The following is a 27494-nucleotide window of genomic DNA, read 5'->3' as shown; positions in this document are numbered from 1 at the left end:
CTTCTGTAAGAAACAGTATTGTAGCAGGAAGGCCTCCTGACACAGATAGGTGAAACTCCAGTGCCTGCTGGGGGATGTAAGTGGTCCAAGGTGGTGGGTTTCTCTTCTCTAAAGGGCAAGCAATACTGACCCACTCACCTCCTCTTCCTGAGGCAGAACCCTCCAAAAACTGCCAGGAGCCTCAGCTAGCTAGGAAACAGGACAGGTATTCTAAATAACAAACCACTACAGTCTTAAAACAAAAACATTTTATTTGATGCATAAATTCTAAGGTACAAAACCATTTTGCAAATGTCAGCTGTGGTCTACTATCACTTATTTACAGAGTTATACACAAATCAAACATGTCACTAACATTTTCAATGTAAAATTACAGCACACTGCTACAGTCAGTGCTCATTATTCCACCAAAGATAAACTTAAAGATGAAATAAAAACAATGACATTAATGACCACTGGTGTTCCACAGGCTTTCCTCCTAGAACATAGGAAAAGGGAGTTTTTGCAATGGAAAAAAAGAAAAAAAATTTAACTAACAGTGAAAATCATAGTTACCTACTCTCTAAATGAACACAGTTCATTACAGAAGCTTTTGCTGCTGTCCAGATTCACCATGCAAAAAAGCAGCATGAAAGAAATAAAACTTTTTAAATAACAGATGAGCATGTTAGTGTCATCCAATGGCAATTTTTTGTCTACAAGTTGCAGCATTCACTTATGTCCACATCATATACAAATAGAAAACTGCTCCTTTGAATCTTCTTGACTGGAATTTTATATAAATGTGAGATGTACAACAGGAATAGTTTGTTTTTGTCAGTCTTCTGATTGTGCAAAACACAGTAGTTGGTGAACGGAGAGCCATGGCGCTAGCCCCCTGGAATGCAGAAGAAGTCCTTGAGGTGTCTGTGGTTCCCATGGAATTCTGGAGAGGAACCAAAGAGCAGGAGAGAAGACAATTGGCCAAAATTCCCCAGAGGTCCTCATTGGAGGATTCAAAGGTGTCTGCAAATTAGTCTCCAGATGACAACGGGAAGGTGGCACTTAGCAACTACCCTGCTGCATCATCTTACCAGTGGTTAAACTGAAGTCTGTACCATGTAGTGATATTATGAGTCACCAAATAAAGGTAAAGATATGCAAAAATAGAATCACAAATTGGGAGGGTAGGGTAGCTGCCACTCAGAAGGTAAGAGCTGGTCTAAAAGAGTATCCTGAAATTCAGGAACGACAATCAACACATCAGAAGTAAGCACCAAATGTTTGCCCTTAGGAAGGAAAATAAACCACAAAATAGGACCATTACCAAGGGCAGGAGGAGAGGGGAGTGGTAACCTACTAATTCTTAGAATGAATGTAAGCAACACACCATTTTTTAAAAGTGCCATTGTATTTCTACATGCTAAGAGGCACTGGGCACATATGAATTTTCCTATAATCCCACCCTGAGCTTGGCCATCACAAGGCACCAATATGAAGAAGGCACCAATGTTCTGTTTGAGCAACTAAAACAAGTGTGAAACTGAGAAACTAAAGAGCAGTGAAAATTATTAAGCCTTTGGAAAACAGGAGCTGTGAAGAATGGTTTAACTGGGTGGGATTATTTACCACTGAAATAAAAACACCAGGGGGATGACTTCACTGTGGTTTTCAGATACACGGAAGGTGACCAGCTGTTCTTTCTCCACTACACCCTCAACAAAAGATAGCTGGTTTGCATTTCTATAAGGAAGAACATACAAAAAACTATCTGATCAGCAGGGTAGGTTACAGAATCTCCTTTACTAAAAATCCACAATCTCATCTGCAGCCATATGTCTGGAATAATTCAGTGCAGCCCCTGTATTGACACCAGGGAGGGTACACGTGAGATAATCTAAACTTTCTTCTAGCCCTCGAGGTCTGAAATGGGAATCAAAGCTATTGGCTTACAGATTTTCTTTTGTTTTCTTTCACCCTGTGCCTGGGAAGGAGGGGAAACAGCAAGGGCGACCCAACACCCACAGGGTCTCCCCTGTATCTCAACATCAGGAAAAACTTTTCTCCGTCCACAGTTTCACACAGCCAAGAGTCGATTCACAGATCATTTAAAACAGAAGGTAATGCATACCTGGCTGTAGTGGACACTAGGAGATTCTTTGCCTTATTACCCACATATGCCTGTTTTTCTAATTAGGTCTTGGTCTAAGTTCAGATTTGCACACCATCTAAAAAAGGATTACACATGAGCCCTAGGGGTTGTGGAGTTTAAGTGAAATTGTTCAAAACATTCTGTTTCTTAAATTGGAAGACAATAAATCTGAACTTGAAATTAAATGTAAAGAAGCAATTAAAACCTTACAAAAATACATTCAGAATCGCCTCAAATTTCTTTGAAGGAGAGTTAGGGGAAAGAAATAATCCAGCTACTGGCTGGATTTAGCATTAGTGGCATGGTTTATTTGTAATTACCATGGGTGACGTTCATTTCAAATCTTATAAAGCAGAGATCACAAACTGGCAGCCAGGGAGCCAAATTAGGTCCATCTGTATGTTCTGTTGGTCTTGAATTTAAATATTTTAAAATTTTAGTTGCCAATATTAAAAGAAAGAAAGAGATTTTCAGCTTCTCTTGAGAAATGGGAAGATTGGGAAACACTTCATGTCCACAATCAACTGGAGCAGCCTCTCCCTGTAGGTAGGACAGAAGTTCTTCAGTTTGCCACAGTCCCCACCATGCCTTATTGTCACTCTGACAAAGAGAAGGTGTGTTGTTGCCATTTCTTATCACACAGCTGATTTGCTTATACCTGACTACACTGGTGCCCCTGAAGGTACAGGATCTGCTAAGAATAGATGTCTTCAACAACAGAAAAGACTAGTAACCTTCACATTGGCACTGCCCATCTCTCTCCAATAAAGAGAGTAATGTCTCTTCTTAGGAGAACCAAATTAGTTTTGAGGTAGCCAGGGACTACAGAATGTTCTTTCTTTGAGAAGGAGGGTATGCCATTTCTTCTCCAGGGATAAAATAGTGTCCCTGCCGCTTTAGTTTCTTGTAAAGGAAAAAAATGTCACCTCTTAAAAAAAACTCTTAAAATCATGTTAACCTACAGTTTTGGAGGACTAGCCTTCCTGTTTGCATGTATGTCAGGTAACCTGAGACTGAACGTTGGTAAAAAACAAAACCAAAATATCTTGTGTTTATAGAATAGCAAGAGAGAACTTTAACAAACATACATGCGGGAACTTAAATCTCCGTAACCAACTACACATTGATTCTAATGATTGATGTCATCATTGGTAAGGACAATTTTTTTTTAAACTTCTGATCTGGGACTGTTTTTAGTTAATAATGAATCAACCAAAAGCTTTATCTCATGACTTTATGACCCAATCTCATTTTTGTCTCAAAATACTGTTCCTGGCTGAGTCCCTAACTCAGTACCCAGGACTGGACTGGAATGACTTCTGATTCTTTCAAGATCCTTGTGTTTCAAAGGCCCAAGTACTGATCCTCTGGAGGAGTTCTGCACCCAGTGTAGCTAGGCCTGGTCCATGAATATAGTCCCAGTTACTTGGAGCCAACTTCTCAGAGAAGAGCACACAATTACCTGGGTTTTAACCTCCCTGATCACTCTCTTGGCAAAGCTGACTGCATCATATACTAAATTCTTTCTGTGGGACATTGGTGAATTAAGGAGAATGACTAGCTTCCTACCTTTGGTATTCTTGGTTTTCTAGAGTCCTGGGATGAACACTGGTCTCCTTTGCAGAGGGCAATAACTTACCCATAAAAGCCTCTTACTCTCAGATCAAGACCTTTCACTGAGCGCATCACTATAATCTAATCCTTGTTTCCCCGATATCTAAAATTAGCAAGTTGGCAGATTTTTTTTAAATCCCATTTTATCATTTCCACTTTCAGACAGGTAGTTAGTCAAAAACTGCAACTCTACTTAGAACAGATGTTTTGCCTTAATCTACAACACAACTATTCCCATTCCTAGCATGATGTGGGGATGGGAGAAAACAAAAGAGTGAAAGTAATGAAACAAAATTAGGAAGACAGACTTCTCAACTTATTCTGAATTAGGCAATCATACTGTAGTTTTATTACTTGGCATTTTAGAATCTGTGAATCAGAAACAATAGTTCAGGGAACTATTCAAACCCTAAATCCAAACTAAAAAACATCACCTGATTTTTGGACTAGCATCCTTTCTGTCCGTTCCATTTTTGTAACAAGTGAGTTCATGTATTGAACTCTCTGCCCCCGCCCTTGGACCTCAATTAATACTCCTCTGAATGCTCCAAACTGTCCCTAGGGCCACTTTCTCAGAGATGCCTATTTCGTATGTGAAGCTGAATGTCTATTGTAAAAGCAGCTCCTAGGTTCCTTTGGGAGCATGAAACATCTCTTAGACTAAATAAGAAATCTCTCTGGTAACTTTCCAAGTGAATTTTCATGTTAGCAAGTTTGGACCCACTGATCTCCTTCACAGAATGTATGTGGACAATGAAAACAGCAGGGCAATTTTACTTGGGCAGGAGCACACAGAACATCTCTACCAAGAAGCCAGTTTCATGGGGAGACAGTCTTGCAGCTCACTGTCTCTCCCTCAGAGCAGCTGCAGGAAACTTGATGCCAGAGAACAGATGAGCACATTATCCCAAGAAGCTGCCAGCTGCCTTTACAGAGCAGAGAATAGTACATTTGAGTCCAAAATACACACAAACCTCTTTCCAGCAGAACTGCAAGCCTTCCCTTCCCTACCTGACAAGCACATGCTTGAAAGATAAAGTTCTGCCCCATCCCACTTACCAATGTTGGTCCTATCTGATGAAGGAAAGCCACAATCCCTAGACTAAATGATGAGAAAACGGACTGCCAAAATCCAATGGCCCCTGGTAAAAAAGGTGTAGAGAGATGCTCATACCTGTGCCAGGGCATGGGGAGGGCAAGGGTTTCCAGAGAGGAGACTAACACATCATCACACACATGCAAATCAACAAACAGGATATGAACAAACATTTTCCCTTTGGAAACAGAGATTGTCTAGAGGAGTCATTCATAAAAATGTAACAATAACATCTGTGACAGTCCCTTCATTTCTACTTTCTTAAAAGGAAACTTGTCATCAATCAAAACCAGTTGAGGAGATCAGCTCCACACACTGTTGTGTTTTTGCAAATTCTGATCCCTAATATTTATGATTCAAGTTTAGACCACAAGGCCAAAATGAAGCATGAACTACAACTTTTAAAAATACAGCCCAGTTGGGTAACAGTCTCTTAAAATAAATGTCCAGACACCATCATCTGAGCTACAGCTCAGTAAGTGTAATCCAGGGAAACTTGATAGGCAGCTCTGGCCTCCACATGATGCCTACTTAGATTATAAGAAGACTCTGAGAAAGAATGAGCAAGACAGTCGGCCTGCTTTATGGCCCCCTCATCAACCAGCCATGTCACCCAGCAATACATAAAGACTTTTTTAAAAGGTGACTGGATATTCAGTCACTTCTCTGACATTGACTCAAAACTTATTTAACGTAATACCCCTGACATCGTAAGTTCCACATCAAAAATGGATAGGACATCATTTGCAATACAACAGATTCCAGAGAGAATGGCACTTGATTTCTGTGGCGATAATGATATTACAAGTGCTTTTTCCACAGATCATTTCAAATCAAAGTAATTAACAGTGAAGAGCAAAGTTTGTTTATGGCGCTCAGTGAAGTCTGAATGGTCATTGTGAGTATTATCCTGTTTCTTTTTAACTGTTTCCTCTCTACCTTTCAGAATAGGCTCTTATCCGAAAACTAACCTAATATAGCAAGGTCTTGTCAGACCCCATGGACATGCCTTTCAGAGTTCCATATGGTCTTGGAAAATTGGAGACTTTGCCAACATATTTGGTAGAGAGCTGGGGCAGCAGGAGCAAGTACTGGCCAGAATTTCACTCCAAATATCCTTTTATGAGCCCTCAGCTGCAAGAAGGCCATGTGACCAGAGATGAGGTATGGTACCAGAGAGTGGTGGCAGCTAAAGTGGCAATGCTTAGACTCTTCTGTTTGGTTACAAAGGGGCAACCGCGTGGAGTTCATCAGTGTAGCTGCAGCAACCAAGTTCTGGTTTGCACACTCCAGAGGCAAGGAGCTTAGAAGGGAGGGTAGGAGGATCCTCCTCACCTAAGGAGAGAAAAGAGGACAGATCCACACAGTCATTGCATTTCACTGAACCTGGCGCCCATACAAAGATATGGTTGGAATTGCATTTGAAGTACAGGTTTTGCACAAATGATGCAGGAATCAGAATCAGTTCAAGATGTAGCACTATTATCTTCTTAACAGATTCCAGTTCCCTTACCCTGAAGAAGGAAGATACCTTCCTTGAGGGTCAAGGGTTTCTATACATAATTCCAACTAGTTACAGGCATGAGGAGCAGCCTGAGATAATATCCTGGGGTTCCCTGGGGGAAGTGGGCCCTCCTACAGAGCCCTCCCACTTAGGGCCCTATACTGAGCTAGAAGGGAAAAAGTATTGCTCCAATTAACCTCTAGTCCAACAGATGTGATTTTAAAGGCAATGGAAAAGCCTGGAGTGGTGGCATACTCCTGTGATCCCAGCACTTAGAAGGCTGAGGCAAGAGAGATCTCAAGTTCAAGGTCAGCCTCAGCAATTTGGCAAGACCCTCAACAACTTAGCAAGACTCTGTCTCAAAATAAAATATAAAAAAGGCTGGAGATTGGGCTGGGATTGTGGCTCAGAGGTAGAGCATTCACCTACCATGTGTGAGGAACTGGGTTTGATCCTCAGCACCACATAAAAATAAAGGTATTGTGTCCACCTATAACTAAAAAATAAATATTTTTAAAAAGGCTGGGGATGTAGTTCAGTGGTAAAGTGCCTCTGGGTTCATTTAAGTTTTTGATATGAAAAAATTAAAATTAAAATAAAGACAATGGAAAGGAAGGGGGCAATAAATACCACAGGTCCCAACAAAGACACAGTCCCATAAACCCTTACCCAACCCCCTGGCAGACAATGTATTTTGGTATTCTGATGTTTCTGAATTTCAAGAAGACAATATAATACACATACCGTATGCTATATAACCCCCTTGTGGGGTCTAGGCAACTTACCATAATTTAGTATCAGTATTTCTGCAGATCAAATATTCACATTACTTGGATAAATCCAGTCTACCAAAGAAACCATATTATTTCCTTTAGGTTTAATTGTCCAATAAGTCAGCACCAAAATTAGAAAAACACTTTGACCTACTTTAGAAATGTTGCGAAAGTGTGTACCACAAACCTGAATCAATAGCACCTTACCCAGCCCGGAGGAAGAGGACAAGCTCTCCGTCAGTGAAGAAGTTTCCGTCTGGTCTGTTGAGAGTCCTTCCATCAGAGGCAGAGACAGCTCAGACGAGGGCACAGATGAATCATAGATGCCCGAGTCCCGCGGCATGTCTGAGGGGCTGCCTGCTTTCACAGCATGCAGCAAGGGCTGCAGTGTGGAGCCACTCTCCTGGGACGGGGCCTCGGGGTCTTGGTCCAGGCACACGTGCTGACTCTCAGGGTGCGGGTGCGAGTCGGCAGGCCCAGTGGCCCCAAGAATGGCAGCATCAGCCTTTAGGCAGAAATCACTTTCTGGTCCTGGTTTGCAGATGACATCATTTAAAACCAAGCCTGAGTCAAACTTCTCCAGGACAGGCTCCCGGTAACTCAGGAGGGGAGCATGGAAGGGTAGGAACTGCTTCTCGAACCAGTTAGGCTCCTCGTCAATAAACTGGTGCATGTTGCAAATGGCGACATACAGGGAACGTCCAGACTTGCTCCGAAAGTAGTTCCTTCTGCTGCTGTGTCCCAGGTGCTGTCCTGACTCCTGGAGGCTATGGTCTCCGGAGTGCAGGTGGGAGCAGAGCTGGGGAAGGTTGTCCATGAGTTTGTATTTAGTACTCAGGTCCAGGATGCAGGGGACATCACCTTCGCAGGAATAATCAAAGTAGACAGCGATGAACTTACTGAGCGCAGCAGATGAACTCTGCTTTGCCTGGCGGAGCTTTTCAGCAATAGCTGCCACTGCCACCAGGAAGAGCTCCCCTTTGCCTGAGCCTCGGCCACCTCCTTTGTGTTTGTAGTTCTTCTTTTCCACAAAGTACTTCATTCCTTTGGAACACACCACGATGATGAACTGGGACTCATGGATCTTCTGTATGACCCATTCTCTCTGTCCTTCTCTACAGAGACTAAAATCTTCCCATAGGTCTAGTGTCACCTGGAAAGAAAACAAGGCAGCTCCCTCATCTACTCCACAGGAGACAGGAGTAACAAGATGGTGAATGTCAAAGGAGGTCACATCATCTATAAGCACAGCTATGGGCAGGCTGTGTTGCAGACAAACAGCTGAGGTTCTACAGTGAGACTCACACACTAGGCCCTCTGAAAGGGCTTGCTATCCATCAACTCATTTTAGCATTATGTAAGGTCATTACCACTGGCACCCCAGAAGTGAGAAGATGGAAGCACTGAGCTTTTACCAGCTGGTCTTAAGTCATCACAAGTATGGCCTCAAGGAACCCACAGTATGGTGCAGAGCACAGAGTATGAAGGGACTGATACTGGATTATAAGAGAGGCTGCCAAGGAGCAGATCCTGGAAAGAAGGCTAACAGACTAGACTCAAGAGGAGGATGAGTGAGCTAACTGTGCTGGAAAATGGGGCTCTGGCCTATATGCCAAAGTCATGCATCCATAACTCTTACCAACCTGGGTTCAGCCATGTTGTTTGGTCAATGTCAGAGAAGAGGTTGGCGAACTGATAAAACAACACAACTGGTTATGTTCTGGTTAACTCATTCCAGAATAACAAGCACCTTCCTTCACAGCTTCATAGAGATCTACAGTGTCACATCTCTACAAGGCTTATGATCAAGAAGCCCTCTGGGGTATGATCTCTGGTAGGGAGGTTGGTGGTGGTGGTGTATCCCTGACAAGGGAATGAAAATCAGGTATGTGTGACCCCTCAGAGGGTTTAACCTTTGACCACTTTCATCTGATTCTGCTGACAACATGTCTTGACAATTGTGTTGGTATGAATGATTCCTTCTAAGTTTAAAAACAAATTCTCAATGACTATGACCAAACAGAGCATATACAATGTTTTAGAAGGAATGGGCACTCAGAAATGGCCTTGTTATCTTCCTCTGCTGTAAAATATTACCAAAGAAAAGAAAGCCCCAACATCGATCCACTTACTGAAAATAATCCCTAACTGTCTTATACTTTCCTTAATTCTTGCTGACATTATACATGCTAAAGCTAACTTGGAAAATACACCAAGCAAATTTTTTAAAATTCCTATCTTTGACTCAGCAATTCCATTTCCAGGCATTTATTCTGGGGAAATCATCAGAAATGGGGCAGTACTTAACTACTGAGAAGTTTAATAATATATATGAACTCATTTATGGTAAACACACACAACACTTTGGGGATTGAACCCAGAGCACTTCACCACTGAGCTACATTCTCAGTCCTTTTTTTATTTTAAGACAGGGTCTTGTTAAGTTGCTGAGACTGGCCTTGAACTTACCATCCTCCTAACTCAGCCTCCCAAGTTGCTGGGATTATAGGAGTAGTACATCAATACTATGGATTATGTGACTATTTAAAATTTCAGTTTACATAGAATTGCTAATAATATAGAAAATTATGAAGAGACAGAAGTAAACCATTCCAATCTGCCCAAAATGCAAAATTGTATATGTGGGTTCAAAAAAAGTCTGTGTAAAAATACATTAGATATGTTTGCGGTATCTGAAGATAGCATGTGCCACTGGCTAGATTTTGCAGTTGTTTTTCCAGCAGGTGCTTAAGGCCAGGAGACTAGACCAGCCTTCAGATTCGTTTAACTGACAGCAGAGGGCAGCCTTACCACATGGAGATAATCTGAAGACCAGGCTGACAGGCATTTTTAGAGTACAAATGACTTCTAGCTACACAATTACTGTACAATTATTGCATTTTTAAGAAACAGGGCATGGTTTTCACTTGAGAGTCACTCTAAAAATCAAAACTATGGCATTATAGAAAAGCTAAGTATTCATAGTTAACTCAAAAATTGCTAAAAAAACTGAGCAATCAAGCATTTGACACATCACTATTTTATGGATTCCTCCCTTCCCACTGCCTGATTGTCTGCAGCTACTGCCTTCTCCTACATCACCAGTTTCTCCCTTTCCATGACTCTGTACCAGTCAATCATCAAAACTCAGGAGCACTTTGTTAAACATTCCTCCCTAGTCCCGCAAGATCCCTTCCCGCATCAGTCCCATTTTCCATTCCCCTTCTCAGCAAAGTCTCTCATGCCCAGCACATGCTCACCGATGTCTTAAGTGACCCCTGAGTGGGATGTCCCACTCCGGTTACATAGTCCCATGGCAAGCCCATGATTTTTTTAGTGCTCATAAAACTTCCTTCCAGGTGGGTGCCACTCAAGGGTTTTAGGCATGAGAGTGTCAGTGCTGGGCCGGGATTGTGGCTCAGAGGTAGAGTGCTTGCCTAGCATTCATGAGGCACTGGGTTCAATCCTCAGCACACATAAATATGAAATAAAGACATTGTGTCCACCTATAACTAAAAAATTAAAAAAAAGAAAAAAAGAAACATTAGTGCTGATGATGGGAAAGACGGACTGAAAGATCAAAGCAAGACTGTCTCCATTTTGGAAACTATGCCATTAATTAAGGGCAAACCTAGAAGAGAGAGGCAGCAAAGAGGGAGTACAAACCATGTGTCCAGCCCGCAGTAAAAGAATAGACTTTAGATTCCGCACCTCACAACCACAGAAGTCCTGGAGGAAGTAGGCAAAACACTGGACAACGTTCATGTGATTCTGGCCATCTTTACTGGAATAGCACAGGAAGACCTTCGGCCGCGGCCTGAGCCTCTCCCTGGGGAGTGCTGCAGTATATGTGGAGGACTCAGAGCTCTCTTCATCTAAATGTGAATATATATTTTCTAAATTGGGAAAGAAGACAGGGTTGGTACCTATGAACAAAGCCTCATCTTGTTCCATATGACTTGGAACTCAACAACATCCTCAAGAAAGAACAGTTGACATGTCTACCTAGAGAGTCCTAATCCCACGACTCCATCAGACCCTTGGATCATCACTGAATGGGACAGTAGATTTCTGCAATGGAGCATCAAAAGATCAAAAACTGTTCCTAATCTGAAACTGACCTTGGACAAGCCAGGAAATGCTACAGGGTCCATTCTGGTCAGTGAAGTGCCCAGAACTGGCTCCCAAAATCAAGTGTACCTGCTAGACAAATTAAGCATTGGCAGAGTTGACCTTAAAAAAGTTTTATTGAAGTATAATTTACAAAGGTAAAGTACACACATATCTCTCTCTCTCTCTCTCTCTCTCTCTCTCTCTCTCTCTCTCTCTCTCTCTCTCCCTCCCTCCCTCCCTCCCTCCCTGTCTTTCTTTCTTTCTTATGGGCGGGGAGGGAGGGTGTCTCACAGGCCCAGACTGGCTTCCAACTCCTGGGCTAAAGCATCTCTACCTAAGTTTCCTCAGTATCTAGGAATACAGGCATGCACCATGCCCAGCTAAAAGTGCACAATTCTTCAGTGTACACCTTGATGAATTTTAATATAAGTGTCATCTGTGTAACCCCCATCTAAACCAAAGTATAGATTATTTCCAGCTCCTAAAAAGGGTTTCACATGACACCTGATTTTTATAAACGATCAGGTCCTTCCTCTATCCTTATTCCTGCATCAGACTTCCTTCATGCTCCTAAATTTAGTTTGAGAATTGAATTGTGCCTATCCTTTTAATGGCTCCTGAGATTTTACTCAACTATTTTAATTCTGGGAACTAGAGAAGCCAGGGATTGACTAGGAGCTAAGGTTTCCCAGACACCCACCTGGAAGAACCAGGTATTCCTAACCTCCCTCTCTGTTGGCTCTGACCCCTGACCTGCCCCCTGAGTGGGGAGGTGGAAAGATACAAAGATATACCTTGTTGCTTCTTGCGGCACATCACAGTGAAGAGCGTTGCAAACGCCGATATGACAACCAGTGGCACTGTGATGGCCACAGCTCTGATAGGCCCAGCCCAGGGAGAATGCACTGAGAAATTTCAAACGGAAGGATTTTAAACTTGAGCAACATAACAGGTTGAAAGATAAATCACTTTTTTCTTATAAACATTAAGCTGCCCCACAGGTTCTAGGACCCCAAAACCACTTATCTCTAGTTGTGGTGATTATAAAATGATTCAATGGTTCATTTTTAAAGGGTTGTAGGAAATAATTCAACAGTTGAGTCTACTGAGACAGTAAATAGCTCTGAATGGGAACTTCGCCTAAGAAAACCTCTTCTCGGGGCTGGGGATGTGGCTCAAGTGGTAGCGCGCTCGCCTGGCATGCGTGCGGCCCAGGTTCGATCCTCAGCACCACATACAAACAAAAACGTTGTGTCTGCCGAAAGCTAAAAAAAAAATAAATATTAAAAAAAAGAAAAAGAAAACCTCTTCTCCCACCACTTTTCTCCCAAGGACAAGTGGCTATTTATTTAGTTCCAGTGACAGATACCACACTGGCTTTGATCTTCCAGGCATCAACATGAAGGTGGAAGGAAACTCACATTTGATGGAATATCATTTAGGAGGGAGGTGCTGCATTTTGTTTTGTTTTTGTAAACCATAAAATATAGAAAGTATTAGATACCTTAAGTCTACAGTAGTCTAGAGCCCAAATTTCAAACACAACAATTCTTACCTGGCTTTAAGGCATAATGCATCACTTTTCTTGTTGTATTGGTATCATCTACCAGCTGCAAAACAGAGGACACTGTATTATTTTTTTTAAAAGTGATAGATAGCACCTCAACAAATTGTGTCTAGCAGGTAGCGGGGTGGGACACAATACAACAGTGAATTGATTCATTATTCCATTGGTGTGCAAGTGTGATGGGGGGGTAGGAGCACAAGTAGAAAAGAATAGTTGAGAGAGAGAGAGAGCTACTGGCCTGTAATCATTTACCAAGCTAAGACTAGGCATCAGGGTTCATCTCTGCTTTGCGGACTCAAACCTCTAACCATCCAATTTCCTGTCATGATTAAAAAGGCTGCTTATTCACTGAAGAAATTCAGTGAGTGAATCCCACAATCTAACAATTTTCTATTAAACTGGCATCCTACACTGATTTTACTGGGCCTGCATGAATACTTTAAGAAGGTGTGTCTGGCCCAAAACACACACTGCTACTGAGGAATGCAATAAGTAGGTCTTTCTACCAAAATGTTAGGACACGCCGATTGTCTTTGAATCATACGGCAATGAACAAATTGTTAATTTACTTTTACCTCAATTCTTATAGTACCAATTTGATACTGGAAAAGGAATCTTAAAAAAGAAAAGAAACATATCATTTACATACTCTTTGAAATAGAGTCTGTTGAGAACAGCAATGGAAATCCTAGAGCAATATAGGCAGATATAAAAGGACTAACTTTTGTTTTGCTGTTTGGGAATAAAATAAAACTTTCTTTCTTTTTTGCAGTGCTGCGCCTCAAACACAGAGCCTGGCACATGCTAGGCATGCATGTGCTCTACCACTGAGCTACACCCCAAAACAAAACATTTTTAAAGCTAAACTTTTAAAAATATATCTTTGTAGCATGAAAGAATATTATATAGAAATTTTATATCATAGTTATGTGGACTATGTGGTTACATAAAAATACATACTTGAACTCTTTAATGAAAAGATCAGATATCAATTATATATAAACTTTTTTAAAAAGCATAAGAACCATGTAAAAATATAACTGTGCTCACCTTCAATGGCTTGAAATATTAGTGCCATAAAGTTAAAACTGTACATGAACTACATCCTGTAGAATTAATAATAGGGCTTTCTATAGTTATACATACCTCAATTATATAATCCCCTGGAGAAACATTTTGAAGGAGGCAGCTGGTTGTCTCTGTATTTTGTTCCTGTAAAGAAGCAACCAACACTTTAAAAACTCACTTCTTGGAAAAGGGCATCAGAGACTCTTCTCTCCCCCAGAGCTGAAGGAAACTTGCCACCAGTCATACTTTCAGATGGTACAATTAGGTCAGAAAGCAGCTGCACTTATCTGACTCATGTTATCTGAACTTCACATCTGGGTAAAAGGTAGAAAGCCCTGGACCCCTGTCATATTCTATCCTTAGCTGGTGGTGCCCTCAGCAGGAATATTTCATCTGAAGGCCCCCCCAAAAAAGTTCAAATACCCTCTAGTACCCTCTACTTAAAAAGGGAAAGGAAAAGATACTAGAGTCTAGGTTTGCATGTTATTTCATTTGCCACAATTTTAACCTGGGCAGAAAGTCAAAGCTCAATGACAGAGGTGAGAATTAGCAAGAGAGCAGAACTAAGTCAGAACCCGACAAGTGCAGGGGCATGTGTAGGAAGGGACAGTGTTTGGCCACCATGACCAATAACCTCTCTTGGTCCTTGAGTGGGCAATCTGGCAATCCTGTGAGCTTTCAGGAAATGTTTCCCACTTCTCTGATCACTCTGATCACTCTGATCTTGGTTTAAGATTTTGATTACCTTAGCCTGTAGGTAGAACCAGGGGCCAGTAGACTGCTAATGGCTTGCTTCTAGTTCTAGTTTCCCTCCTTATCAGCTGTGTGGCTTTGATCAAGCTAGGTGACCTCCCTGAGTCTCAGATTCCCCATGTGTAAATGGGGATTACAGTAGCCTCTGTTTCAAAGAGTGCTCAAGATTCGTGGAGTGGAAAGATCATCGTTTGCCACACAATGAGCACTTGATGAATGTTCAAAACATAGAAAAACAAACTAAAAATACTAATTCTTTTGATTCCTTAGAAATACTGTTTATAGATCATATCACTACTAGAACCGGTCAAGATGTAGACAAGTAGGAAATAAGGGATGAAGGAAAGACGGCCTAAGATATAACCAGTGCTAAACATTCTAGAATATCTACTGATACTGCCACCAAAGCCTAGGGCTCACACTGAGCCACCCAAATTCCAGAGACCCAGGAGTCACTTTAAACCACAAGGTGCTCCTTTATGCATAACCAGCAGCTCACCTGCTTACAGGTCTTTCGCTTGAAGGGTACTTCATGCTTGAGCTTGTAATGAAGATAGAAAAAACGAAAGCCAAAGTTGTGTGGTGCGTGGTCAAAGGACACCTGCATGTCTGAACCGTGCTGGGTGATGTTCAGGTTCCGAGGCTTCCAGACTGGGAGGAGGAAGCAGCCAGAGTGAGCATTCAGAGGCCTCCCAATGCTCTCACAGTGGCAACACTTTCAGACTTGACAGATAAGAACTGTTATACTTACAGGGTTTACAGGCAAGGTTGTCCGGTTGTAACAATAGGTCACAGGCTATTGAAAGAGATACATATCTTTAGTTTTAGGACAGTTTGACATTTTCCTTACCCAGCAATTCAATAAAATTTAAATACACTATGCTTGGTGCTACTGGAAAGGGAATAAAATGCATCAATTCAACAATGATTTTTCACTGCAGGGCAGAAGTTCTATCTTATGAAAATTTAAATGGTATGATATAAAAAGGTTAATGTAGTTCACTTTACTCTACATAAGTGGAAACAGTATAAAAGTCACCCAGATTTTAAAAGCTTGTCAAACATTACATAGTTTGAAGGCTGGAAGCCAAGGGCAGCAGAACCATGTTCATGCTACTATCACACGGAGGCTGTTTTAACTGTAAACAGAAATAATGGTGGTCCCCCCTCCACTGTGGAAGTGTCTAGGCACAAGAGAACTTTGGAGTGGCTCTGGTAACTGTCAAGGGGTTATTTTGATCATCATTAGCATTTTTATTTAAAATCCTTTGTGGACTCTAAAAATGAAATATCAGGCATTTATTAAATAGTAGTGTCAGTGCTGAAAACCAGGTACTGAAACCAGTAGCTTTGAAACAGGATTTAAATGTGATAAAAACACACATTTGAAGGGACAAATGACTAGCCCAACATGTCATGCTGCTAACCCAGGGAGAGTCTTCTGAAAATTCATACAATACTCCCCCTCCCCCAAAAAAGGATAGTTTCAAAGCTACAATGCACTGAAATGGTGACAAAGGTCTACATTCCAGGAATGTATGCCCTACCTCCACCTTACCCCCAAATAGACAAATTAATTCCAATAGGAAAATTAATCTTAAATTATGCTCATTATTATCCAGGCAAGGTTCTTATAAACCCACTCTTTGAATCCAACATCTGGTTATTATATACAAAGCATCGAGAAATGTGACATGTGCATGGTTTTTGCTCTATGGAATCTTACATTAATTAAAAAAATAAGACTAATTGTTATAACTTCGCAGCACAGAAAATAACCACAGTAGGAATTCTACAAAGGGAAACATGGACATAGGCTAGAGTTGAGACCAAAAATCTCAAGAGCACAAGGATGACAACCAGGCTACAAAAGAGGGGACATCAGTGTGATGGTTTAGATATGAACTTTTGAGATGCCTCCCAAAAGTTCCTGTATCAATGTGGGAATGTTCAGAGGTGAAATGATTAGATTATGAAACCTAGAACCTAATCCGTGAATTGGATGGGGGGTTAATAATTTGAATGGACTAACTACGTGATAACTATAGGCAAATGGGGGATGGCTAGAGGAGGTAGGTCACTGGGGGCATGTCTTTGGTCTTTATGTTTCCCTGATGCCTCACTTGCTCTTCTCTGATTCTTGGCTGTCTGAGCTGAGCAGTTTTCTTCCACTACGCCCTTCTGCCATGATGTTCTGCCTCACCTCAGCCCCATGCAATGGAATCTGATCATGGACTGACCCTCCAAAGCCATAAGCCTAAAACCAACTTTTCTTCCTCTAAGTTGTTTGGGTCAGGTAAGTCTTTTGGTGACAGCAACAAAAAGCTGAGAACAGAGCATCAAGATGATACTGATCAGGATCATGCCAAAGGGGTTAAAGGGGCCACTGAAAGTTTTAGGGGGACTGGACATCACATTTGAAAACAGTGATTTAGGAAGATTAAAAGAGACATGAACAGGGAAAGGGGAGCAATTGGGAACCCAGATGGCTCATGGTTGAAGGGAGGGAGGGACTCCATCGCTGTATTTCTGAGGATCAAATTCAAGCTCCAACAAGCCCTTTTAACCCTGTGAGTCAAAACCCTAGTCAGTGGGGATGGTATCCTTATAGGATTGTTACAGAGATAAAGTATATTAATACATGGAAAGCATTTAGAACAGGGCCTGGCACATGAATGTTAAGTAAGTTAAAATTTCTAGAAAGAGGTGGTCTCAGGAATACTGTTTAATTTTCTCAATCTAATCCTGACTACCATCTAATAACAGGTATAAAATGGAATTGTTTCATGCTCCCACCCTACACCCCAAAATCAACTTACACTTTTGTTCCTAGGTTGTTGTTTTTTTTCCCCTTTAAGTATTTTTTTTTAGTTGTAGATGAACACATAGTATCTTTATTTACTTTTATGTAGTGCTGAGGATTGAAGGGTGCCTCAATACCTGGGAGACAAGTGCTTTACCACTGAGCTACAGCCCCACTCCTATTCCTGGATTTTAAAAAATCATTTGTTTTGTGTGTGTATGATGCTAGGGAATCAAACCCAAGGCCTTGCACATGCTAGGCAAATTCTCTACCATTGAACTATACCCCCAGCGCAAAAAAAAATCACATTATTTTAATACGTGGCTGTCTTAATGGTGGTTAGTGTCCTCAAAAAAATCAGCCATCAGGTTTGTTTTACAATAAACCAGGAGTGGGTGTCTCTGGTTAGGTTAACAAAGCCTGGGCCAAACCTTCATTTTAAAAAGTATATTTTTAGAATTTTCCTCTGGATGCTTTTCTCCTCATCCTGCTTCTTTTGTACTGGTATCTGGTGTGATTTTGAATACATCTCTGTAGAGCAATCATAAAAAGCAAGAGAAACATCTCCTCAAGGGAACCAGGCAGGAAAGAGCATACTCACCCCGAGTTCTGAAGAAGAAAGGGTGGTAATTGCTTTCGTTTTTAATGGAAGGGAAAGGGACAATCTTTACAAAGTAATCCGTTTCAAATTTCATATTCAGGAAAGGTTGAGATTCCATTCCCTAAAAGGGAACAAAAACACATGTGGTGTCATGAAGAAATTACCCACCCTGTCACTTACACCTGAAACCTTCACTTCTACCCAAACTGTCTTTCAGACACAATTCAGAGCTGAGGATATGCCCCAGGGAAGCAGAAAGTCAGGTCCATTTCCTGGACCAAGTTTGGATTTGGGTCTGTAACTCAGAAGATGGACAAGACTCTCTGTTCTCTGGCAAGAAAGCCATGGCTAGTTAAGCCTGAACCTCAGAGTTGCAGGGAGAGGACAGTGAGCCTACAAACTCCCGAAGAGTACAGACACTTTCTGGATGGCTGCTGGAATGTAACCTGAGAAGTGTGTTTACCAAAGAGAGGTGCTGAAGATCAGGCTGGTGTTGCCTCCCCATCCTAGCCCACCTTGGCAGGCAGGGTGGACCCCACTGCTCTGCTTCTCCAATTTCAGACTTTCAATAGACCATTCAGACCCCAGGAACAATGGCATGTCTTCAGGAGCACATTCCCCAAGTGTGACTTACAGTTCTTTTGAAGCTACTGTTGAGCTGCTTTGGGTCCTTTAGAATCAGTTGTTGGCACTGTCTTCCCTCCGACTTCAGCTCCTCCAGTATTACCCGAAATCCTTTTAGGAATTCAATGCCTAAGCAAAGCAGGATGCTTTTATGAAAAGCAAACCTAATTACTTCTGAACACACTTTCCTTCCTCCAAGATTAGGGTCCTCTCCACCTACACACCAGATGTAAAGACTTTGCTCTGCCTAGGACATCTGGGTGAACAGAAAGGAAATGAACATATCCTGCGGTCCTCTGGGATAGACAGGTGATTTTCTCTGTCCCACCATTACTATTATAATTAATCTCTAATCCACCAGGCCATTTCACAAATATCCACTGCCTCTGTAACATCAGGGTTCAAATATTTAGACCCAAGTCACAATTGATCATAAAAGTCTGCAGTGAACTATATAATTTCTAGGTCAGTGAACAAGGGGCATTCAGCTGACAATTCCCAATTCTGACTGGGAAGTGTCCCTCAACCACAATTCCACTTTAAGTTTTAGCTCTACATTTTTTTTATGTTTCACTGAGCAGAGTACAAAATTCCCAACATAGTGTCTGCACCTGAGGGGTTCCTAGACTAGAGAATAATAGTTTAGAAGAATGCTGATAGATTTACAAAGCATTTCTTGCTCTAATCACTGTAAGGCAGACACCCAAGGGCTGCCCACTGTGTGCTCTTCACATAGCGCTTAGAGGCCAGACACCCATGGCGCTGCTGAAAGGCGCTGGCCCAGCCTCCTGCCACCTGAGCTTCCCCCACTGCACGTCCCACTAGATGCTTTCAAAAGGATTAAGCCCTGATGGCCACAAGAGCCAGCACCAGGAGTCTGTATCCCATGGAGACCAGAATGGTCCAACTGCAGCTGGAGATCCCCAAAGCTGGCCTCAATTGGCGAGATATCGATTTCACATTCTTTCTGAACACTAGACAAGGAGACATTTTCAAACCTCCCTCTCCCAGGGCAAAAGTAATTACACAGGATGCAATTAACCAGGTGGGAAAATTATTGATGGCAAAGGCCAAGGAAATCTTTTTCTTTTTCGAACAGGTTCTCCAATCCTGTAATTATTTGATGAACAGCACATTTTTCATGGTGGAGAGGGTGGAGGCAACACAATCAGAACCTCACATTTTAGGGGTTCAGAGTGCTCAGAGCCCCAGAACTGATTCTAGTAGGTCAGGTTTCAATCACAAAGCTTCCTGCGGGGTGATGGCCAGCTAATCCACAGGCCCAGAGATTCAGACATAATGGCAAGACACAAGGTCTTTGGAACAACTACTATTTAGTAGATTTCACAGGAACTTGCCTTTTGAGTTTAAAAAACAATTTTTAAGCAAATCCTTTGTGTTTATACAAAAATTTAATTTATGCAATGTTCCTGGAATTATTATTATTTAACAAGAGCAAACTGATTAATATGATTAAAGGCCAGGCATCTCATGAAATCACCATGACAAACCTGGGTCTGGAGGTAGAGGCAGCAAATGTAATTCTTACACTGCAGGAACTTATTTACCATAAAACTAGTAATACCTTGTTATTATAAAAGATAGGCTATTTTATAAAGTAACCTCCCCTAAATGAACTTATTTGCTCTCTTTTACACATTTAAACTCACTGATTCCTAACAATCACAGAAGTGCTATTATCCCCATTTACAAATGAGGAAATTGAGGTTTAAAGAAGTTAACTTGCTCAAGGTCACCAGGAATGACAGGACAGAAGCAGAATTCAAACCCAGGAAGTATCTGACTTTAATTCAGTGTCCTTAACCCACATGCTTTCCTGCCTTCCAAGTTTTCCTGTTAGAACCTGATAGAACCTGTCCAACCCCCGCCACACACACACATCCATAAATCATCATTCAGGAAAAGCACAGCCTTCTGTGTTCCCTGTATTAGTCTTCCAACCACCAGCTCACACCTCTTACTTTTATTCTAATGAGGGAGCCCACAATTCCTTGGAACAAGCCCTTAACCATTTCAGCCTTATATGGAATGACCACTTCCCTTTTACCCACGGAGAATGTTTTTATCTTTAAATGTTAAGATAATATTATTTTTGGAAAACTCATGGGGTTCAGACTCAGAATTACTTCTGTGAACAGGGGAGTGAGGCCCTCAGCTCTATCCTTCCTCCCCCTGAACTCACCCCTCTGATGGTTGGGTTCTTCTGAGATTTATCCCCTTCAGATTAAGAAATCCAAGCTCAATCCCTGGCTATGTTTGGGAAAATGTCTAAAATTGGAGACAATGTCAGAGGGGCAGGTCTGAGGCCCAGATTCTGATGAAAACAATAGCCCCTCTGCTCGGAGAGCTCTCTCTGAACAGCTTGCATCTACTCTTGATAGACAAGGAATCAGGGGCTCTGTGAGCCACTTTAAAATGTTGATTCTGGGTTCAAACCCAGGCTCATCTGAACAAATGCTCCCTCCCCATGTCCATGCTTGACTAACCATCCCCGTCCTAGGTATCATCAGTTCATTCAAGGACATACAGGCCAGGCCAGTGGTAAACACCTGTAATCCCAATGGCTCAGGCAGGAGGATCCCAAGTCTAAAACCACCTTAGCAAGACCCTTTCCAAAAATAAAAAATTTTTAAAAAGGCTGGGGATGTGGCTCAGTGGCCAAGTGCCTCTGAGTCCAAACCCCAGTACCCCCGCCCCCCCAAAAAAAGAGGACAAACAGATATCCAAACAGCCAAACTGAATCTAGCCAGATAATGTGGGTTTGTTCTCTTTCTGTCCTCATTTTGATTTGGGGTTTTTGTTTTTGTTTTGGTGTCTCACAGCTTAAATAAAATTTTAATTAGCTGCCAACTTTGAAATCCTGAAAAATCACAATGTGTGTCAATGATGGGTCCATATGTCTATGTGGTCACAGAGACCGCTAACACTGGCTGCCAAAGCCAGTCTGCCCCTGAATGGGCCATGGGCTTTCCTGGCACTGTTACCACCTACCACCAACTAGCAGTGAGACACAGAGGCCAAGGACTTGGTGCCATTTATCACCTACATACTATTATTTTAGAAATCCACATGTCTCTCAAGGGTCAAAGAAAAAAACACGAAGAGCCATGGAGCAGTCTTACACTGGGCAGAGTCAGCAAGTGCAAGCCTCAGAGGACCAAGTGTGTCTGTGCCCCCATCCAACCTTGCCTCATCCTCTTCAAGACCTACCTGCCGCACATGTGAAATTCTGGCATTAGGCACTAACCCGGCTCACCGGGGTGAACCTGATTTCTGAACACTTACCGAGGGACCCTGGAGACCAAAGAATGGTGACTGCCACTTGGTCGTGGCAAGCATACTGGCTGATGGTGATGTTCTGGGCATCAGCAATCACGTGCTTCCCCAACGGATTCAAGTAGGTGGTACAGTCTGGAAAGAACAGGAATGGTCTAATTTAAAATTTTATCTTTATTTTCAAGTTTGTCTTATCAAATTACACAAAGCATGTCCACAGCTGGCCAAATCCATTCCATTTCAAGTCACGTGCTTCAAAAGCCCAAACATGACATCAAGGTTGACTGACATTTAGGTTACTATAAGATGCAACAGAGGAATTTGTTTATAGCATCACTACCATCACCCACCCGGAGTTAAATTCCAGGATGGTCCTGGGAGGATCATACATACACAGTGTGGACTGTGTGTGTGTGTGTGTGTGTGTGTGTGTCTGACTTGAACTCTGATGACATTTACCTAAGTGAATAAGTATTTGCATCAGTTCAGCTAGCTTTCAGCATTAAAAAGAGTGATCTGAAAGAGAACACTGCTAAATAATTTGGGGTTTATTTGTTTTTAGAAGAAACCTAGAAGGCAAGGTGTCAACTGGAAAGGAAGGAATCAAGGAATCAACGTGCAGATATGAATCCACAGGGGAGTGATTCACAGCCATGCTGTTAGCAATTCATTAGTGCCCAGGTAAGGATGTTAACTAGCATCCACAAAGGCAAAACTTTTATTCTGAAACACTGTCATCAAACACACACACAATCTTCATCAAATCCAAAAAGCCCCACATTGCTCCCAAAATGGAAACCACCTCTGCTTCTTTGGTTTTTGTCTGAGTATATTACTCACTGTCACTTGTCAGTATAGCCACAATCATGGAAGCAGCAGCACCACCTGGTATTGCTAAATACACCTTCAAAATCTGTCTCCCCTAAAAAGTTGCCAGAAGCTTTCAGCCAAAATCAGGCTAGGACTTGAGAAGCTGGCTGTGAGATGGCTGTTCTGGCCACTTTAACAGAAGAACCATTGGTTGTCCCTAGAAGATACCAACTATTGCTTCATCTTTGTTTCTTTCTCCATGACTCAATTTGAATACCCTCTTTAGTGTCTACTGCAAAAAGTTCTCTTCATCAAAGGTCTAAATCTGTCTGTTTCTCTGCTGAAGCGGGAGGTTTTTCTTAGGAGTGAAATATTCCAGAGCATTTTCTTTTCTCTCCCTCTTTTTTTTTTTCTCTTTTTTTGGTATCAAGGGGCACTTAACCCCTGAGCCACATCCCCAGCCCTTTTTATTTTGAGGCAGGGTATTACTAAGTTGTTAGGGCCTCGCTAAATTGCTGAGGCTAGCCTCAAACTTGCAATCCTCCTGCCTCAGCCTCTTGAGTCACTGGGAATTCAAATGTGTGCCACCACACCCAGCTATGTTGCCCATTTTTAACTAAAAATAGACATTTAAAAACCACAAAGGAATATAACAACAAGTCATCTATACTCTTCTTACACGATATAACTGCTATTATCATTCCAATGGATGTCCTTACAAAGCTTTTAGCATGCATATAACATTCTTTTTTATTTCTTATGTAAGTATAACATCCATACACTAAATTGTACCTCCCTCTTTTTTTTTTTGGGGGGGGGGTACTGGAGATTGAACCCAGGAGCGTTTGACCCCTGAGCCACATCCCCTGCCCTTTCTAGTTTTTGTTTTGACACAGAGTCTAAGTTGGTTAGGGCCTCGCTAAGTTAATGAGGTTGGTCTTGAACTAGTGATCCTCCTGCCTCAGCCTCTTATAAGTCACTGGGAATATAGGGGTGCACCACCACAGCCAGCCACACCTCCCATTTTTAAAACTGCATCCTCCACATAGTCTTTGTCCTACTTTCTTACCTAACCACATTAGATGCACTCCTTTCGTTAAACTTCATTTGCTTCAAAAAAATTCAAAAAGTGACAGCCATTCATATTTCACTATTACTTCTTTTTTTTTAAAGAGAGAGTGAGAGAGGAAGAGAGAGAGAGAGAGAGAGAGAGAGAGAGAGAATTTTTAATATTTATTTTTTAGTTCTCGGCGGACACAACATCTTTGTTGGTATGTGGTGCTGAGGATCGAACCCGGGCCGCACGCACGCCAGACGAGCGCGCTACCGCTTGAGCCACATCCCCAGCCCCCAAATTTTTTTTTTTAAAGAGAGAGTGAGAGAGGAGAGAGAGAGAGAGAATTTTTAACATTTATTTTTTAGTTCTCGGCGGACACAACATCTTTGTTGGTATGTGGTGCTGAGGATCGAACCCGGGCCGCACGCATGCCAGGCGAGCACGCTACCGCTTGAGCCACAACCCCAGCCCTCACTATTACTTCTAATTGAACAAATGTTAATAATAAAACCAAATCCTACTTTTGATGAAACTCATTCTCAAAGCAATCAATGGGTGTTCTTCAAGTTCAAAAGAGAATTTAGAATAGGAAAAAGAATCTTTAAATATCTGGTTTAACACCTACATTGTATAAAAGAGGAAACTGTAACCATGAGAGTGACTCGGAAGGAGCCCAGGAGCAGAAGCAGAAAAAGCAGCCTCAGAGGGTTCCTTATAGTTCTTGGCACTCTATGATCAACACAAGTATATTGCCCCTAGCATAAGCTCTTGAGTCTGAGGGGTTTAGTCTGAAAAAGTTCTGGCTGTCACTAGCTTCCCAATACAGAAAAAGAAGATCCTATCATACTTGTAAAGTTCCAGTATTTTCATTTGTTGAAGCCTACAATGTAAGAGAACCCTTTGACTTAGTTTTGAAAAAATGCAAACAAGAGAAATTCATGGGTTTCCTAATGCCAAAATTAACACTCTTTGGGTTTTCATAAATACAATTATGTAAATAGAAAGTCTAAGAATTAAGATAATGTATTATAACCTAGTCAGGCATACCCACTCAGAGCCTAAGGAAGCATGGAATACAGGGTCAAAGGAGGTAAGGAGGCTTGTGAAATTCAATTATGACTTAATGGTAAGACATTTCTTTTTTTTAATATTTATTTTTTAGAAGTAGTTGAATACAATACCCACATTACCTTTATTTATTTATTTATTTTTTATGTGATGCTGAGGATCGAACCCAGGGCCTCGCACATGCTAGACGAGCGCTCTACTGCTGAGCCACAATCCTAGCCCCCATTTTCTTTTTTTTTTTTTTTAGAATATTTTTTTTAAAGAGAGAGAGAGAATTTTTTTAATATTTATTTTTTAGTTTTCGGCGGACACAACATCTTTGTATGTATATGGTGCTGAGGATCGAACCCGGGCTGCACGAATGCCAGGTGAGCGCGCTACTGCTTGAGCCACATCCCCAGCCCTAGAATATTAATTGACAAAGGAACGGGGGGGGGGGGGGGGGGGGGGGGGGGGGGCACGGTTTCTGTAGTTCAGTCATTTTGGTGAAAACTTGGTAATTGATTCTCAGCTACTTCAAACACAACTAGTAATCAGTCAGCTGAGCAATAACAGGAACTTCCCTATGAAACAGAAAAATATCTTTTTCAGTGGAAAACACTGAATAAGCTTTTTTTATACAGCTTACATCCAATTATTAGCAAGTCTAAAGTTTTGGATTCTGGTTACCAAAAAAAAAAACAAAAAACTTTACACCCAAATGACATTTTGCCAAAATGCAACTGAGCTTCAGACATTTCAGGAGTCAATGCAAGTTGTGAATTAAATTCAAATTAAATGCTAAAGAATTAAGAAGAAATTACGACTAAGAGGTGGGAATAGGCATATGGGTCAAAAATTTATTACAATGAAGACAACAATAGAATACTTTTAAGTTTTATAGGTACAGATCCCTTTACACAAAACTCATATTAAATTAGAAAGGCAAATACTTGTTTGCAGCTGACCAGAAAATTTTGAACTCCTGAATGTAATATAAGATCTGCTAGGACCAAGAGCATCTATTAGAAATTAACTTTCTAACTCAAAGAAAGATCCCTTACACATGTCTTTACTTAGCTGAACCAAGTATCATGAACTTGCAAATCTTTCATTACCATCACAGCATTTACCCAGAACATGCACACCCCACTAACACGAAATGCCTGAGTTCCATGTGGAAGCCCTCATTGGTTAACTTAAAATACCCATGCCAGTGACTGTGGGTGTGAATTTGACACACATATTTGTATCTTATTATTGTTAGTCTATATCAATAACCTCAAAAACTCTGCTTTAGTACTGATTATTCTAGAGGCCTCCATATGACCTAAGCCCCTAATTCACAATCTTCTCCAAGAGATGAATGAGATGTCAGGAGTCACCAAATAGAAGTCAAGCTCCCTCTCATTATTTTCATGTATGAATTACAGCTCATAAGGCTAAAATGCTCACAATTATATACAACAACCTTCTTATGAATGAAAGCAGCTGCTTAGTGGGGATCCTATTTGCTTAATCAGAGAAAAGCACCCTCACCCTATCCTTAAACAACCATTTATCCAGAAAAAAAAAAAAGGCACACTTGTTTGGACAAAGGACAAAAAAGGGTGTTTTTATTCAACCCCAGTTGAACCGGCTTCTGTTAACACATAGTATTTCCTGAATGTATACTCAAACCAGCTACCAAGCTGAACAGATATAAGCACTATTTCATTTAAGCCTCAAAATGATTCTAGGAGAAGGAAACTAATTTTTTTCCCCCTGGTGCTGGGGATGGAGCCCAGGGTCTTCTGCATACTATACAAGCCCTCTACTACTAAGTTATAGCCCCAGTCTACTAATCTTTGTTTCATATGAGCAAACAAGCATGGGTGAAGAAACCAAGTCACCTGCCACAGCTCACAGAGCTGACAGGTGGGAAACTGGGGTTGGGACATAGCCGCAAGTACATAGGCCCAGAGGTGACCAAGTGGTGACCTCTGGTCAGTCTGGGACACAGATTCACTTGCCCCACTCTGTTTGTGTATTTGTTATTTACTTATTTATTTTTTTTAGTTGGAGATGGACACAATACCTTTATTTTACTTACCTATTTTTTATGTGGTGCTGAGGATTGAACCCAGTGTCTTACACATGCTAGGCAAGTGCTCTAACATTGAGCTACAAACTCAGCTCCTGTGTTTGTATATTCTTAAGATAGATGCCAATTATTTTTTAAATGTTCACAAAAAATACAGATTTCTCACTACTCTTGGAAACCACATCTGGCTAAACTATAGGAATTCCTCGAGACCACAATGAGCTGGAAGTAAGAATTCAGTGTCTGCTTCAAGCCAAACATAGTCTGTAGTCCCCACTTTCTCCTAACATCCTGTTCTTAGGCAGCTTTGCTCCCGTCTCCTGCTGAGCCTGACTAGCATCTGTGCTTATTCGTAAGGACTTGGTCATGTCTTGAGGAATTCACGGGAGGTCTTCATACGTGACTTTTCTGAACACTATGGAAGACACTTGACCTGTTCAAGGTCCCAAATACTTCAGTGGCTCGATGTTGAAAAGTCCTCAACCCCAAGATCTGTTGTGTCCTTGTTTAAGTACAACAGTGTAAGCTGTGGATTACTGAAAGTGCTTCACTC

General features: G+C 41.5%; 1 protein-coding gene across 2 annotated transcripts in view; it reads right to left on the bottom strand.

The window, feature by feature from the left end:
• Nucleotides 1–2419: 2419 nt before the first annotated feature.
• The window catches only part of IL17RD (interleukin 17 receptor D), a 64107-nt gene continuing 39032 nt past the window's right edge, over nucleotides 2420–27494 (bottom strand). The window contains exons 3-13 of one of the 2 annotated variants that reach the window (XM_081284135.1): nucleotides 21954–22079; nucleotides 18658–18776; nucleotides 18024–18144; nucleotides 15371–15415; nucleotides 15119–15270; nucleotides 13945–14010; nucleotides 12787–12841; nucleotides 12026–12136; nucleotides 10830–11014; nucleotides 7326–8271; nucleotides 2420–6176 (exon numbers count right to left, since the gene is read on the bottom strand). In XM_081284135.1, coding sequence (XP_081140261.1) covers nucleotides 6064–6176; nucleotides 7326–8271; nucleotides 10830–11014; nucleotides 12026–12136; nucleotides 12787–12841; nucleotides 13945–14010; nucleotides 15119–15270; nucleotides 15371–15415; nucleotides 18024–18144; nucleotides 18658–18776; nucleotides 21954–22079 — 2039 coding nt within the window. In that variant the 3' untranslated portion in view covers nucleotides 2420–6063. Of the gene's footprint in view, nucleotides 6177–6218; nucleotides 6842–7325; nucleotides 8272–10829; nucleotides 11015–12025; nucleotides 12137–12786; nucleotides 12842–13944; nucleotides 14011–15118; nucleotides 15271–15370; nucleotides 15416–18023; nucleotides 18145–18657; nucleotides 18777–21953; nucleotides 22080–27494 lie in introns of those variants that run through there. The other variant, XM_081284136.1, reaches the window with a different exon arrangement.

The sequence above is a fragment of the Spermophilus citellus genome (assembly GCF_964194105.1).
Source record: "Spermophilus citellus genome assembly, chromosome: 3".
NCBI classification, from domain to species: Eukaryota; Metazoa; Chordata; class Mammalia; order Rodentia; family Sciuridae; genus Spermophilus; species Spermophilus citellus.
This window is presented reverse-complemented; position numbering and strand designations above follow the sequence as displayed.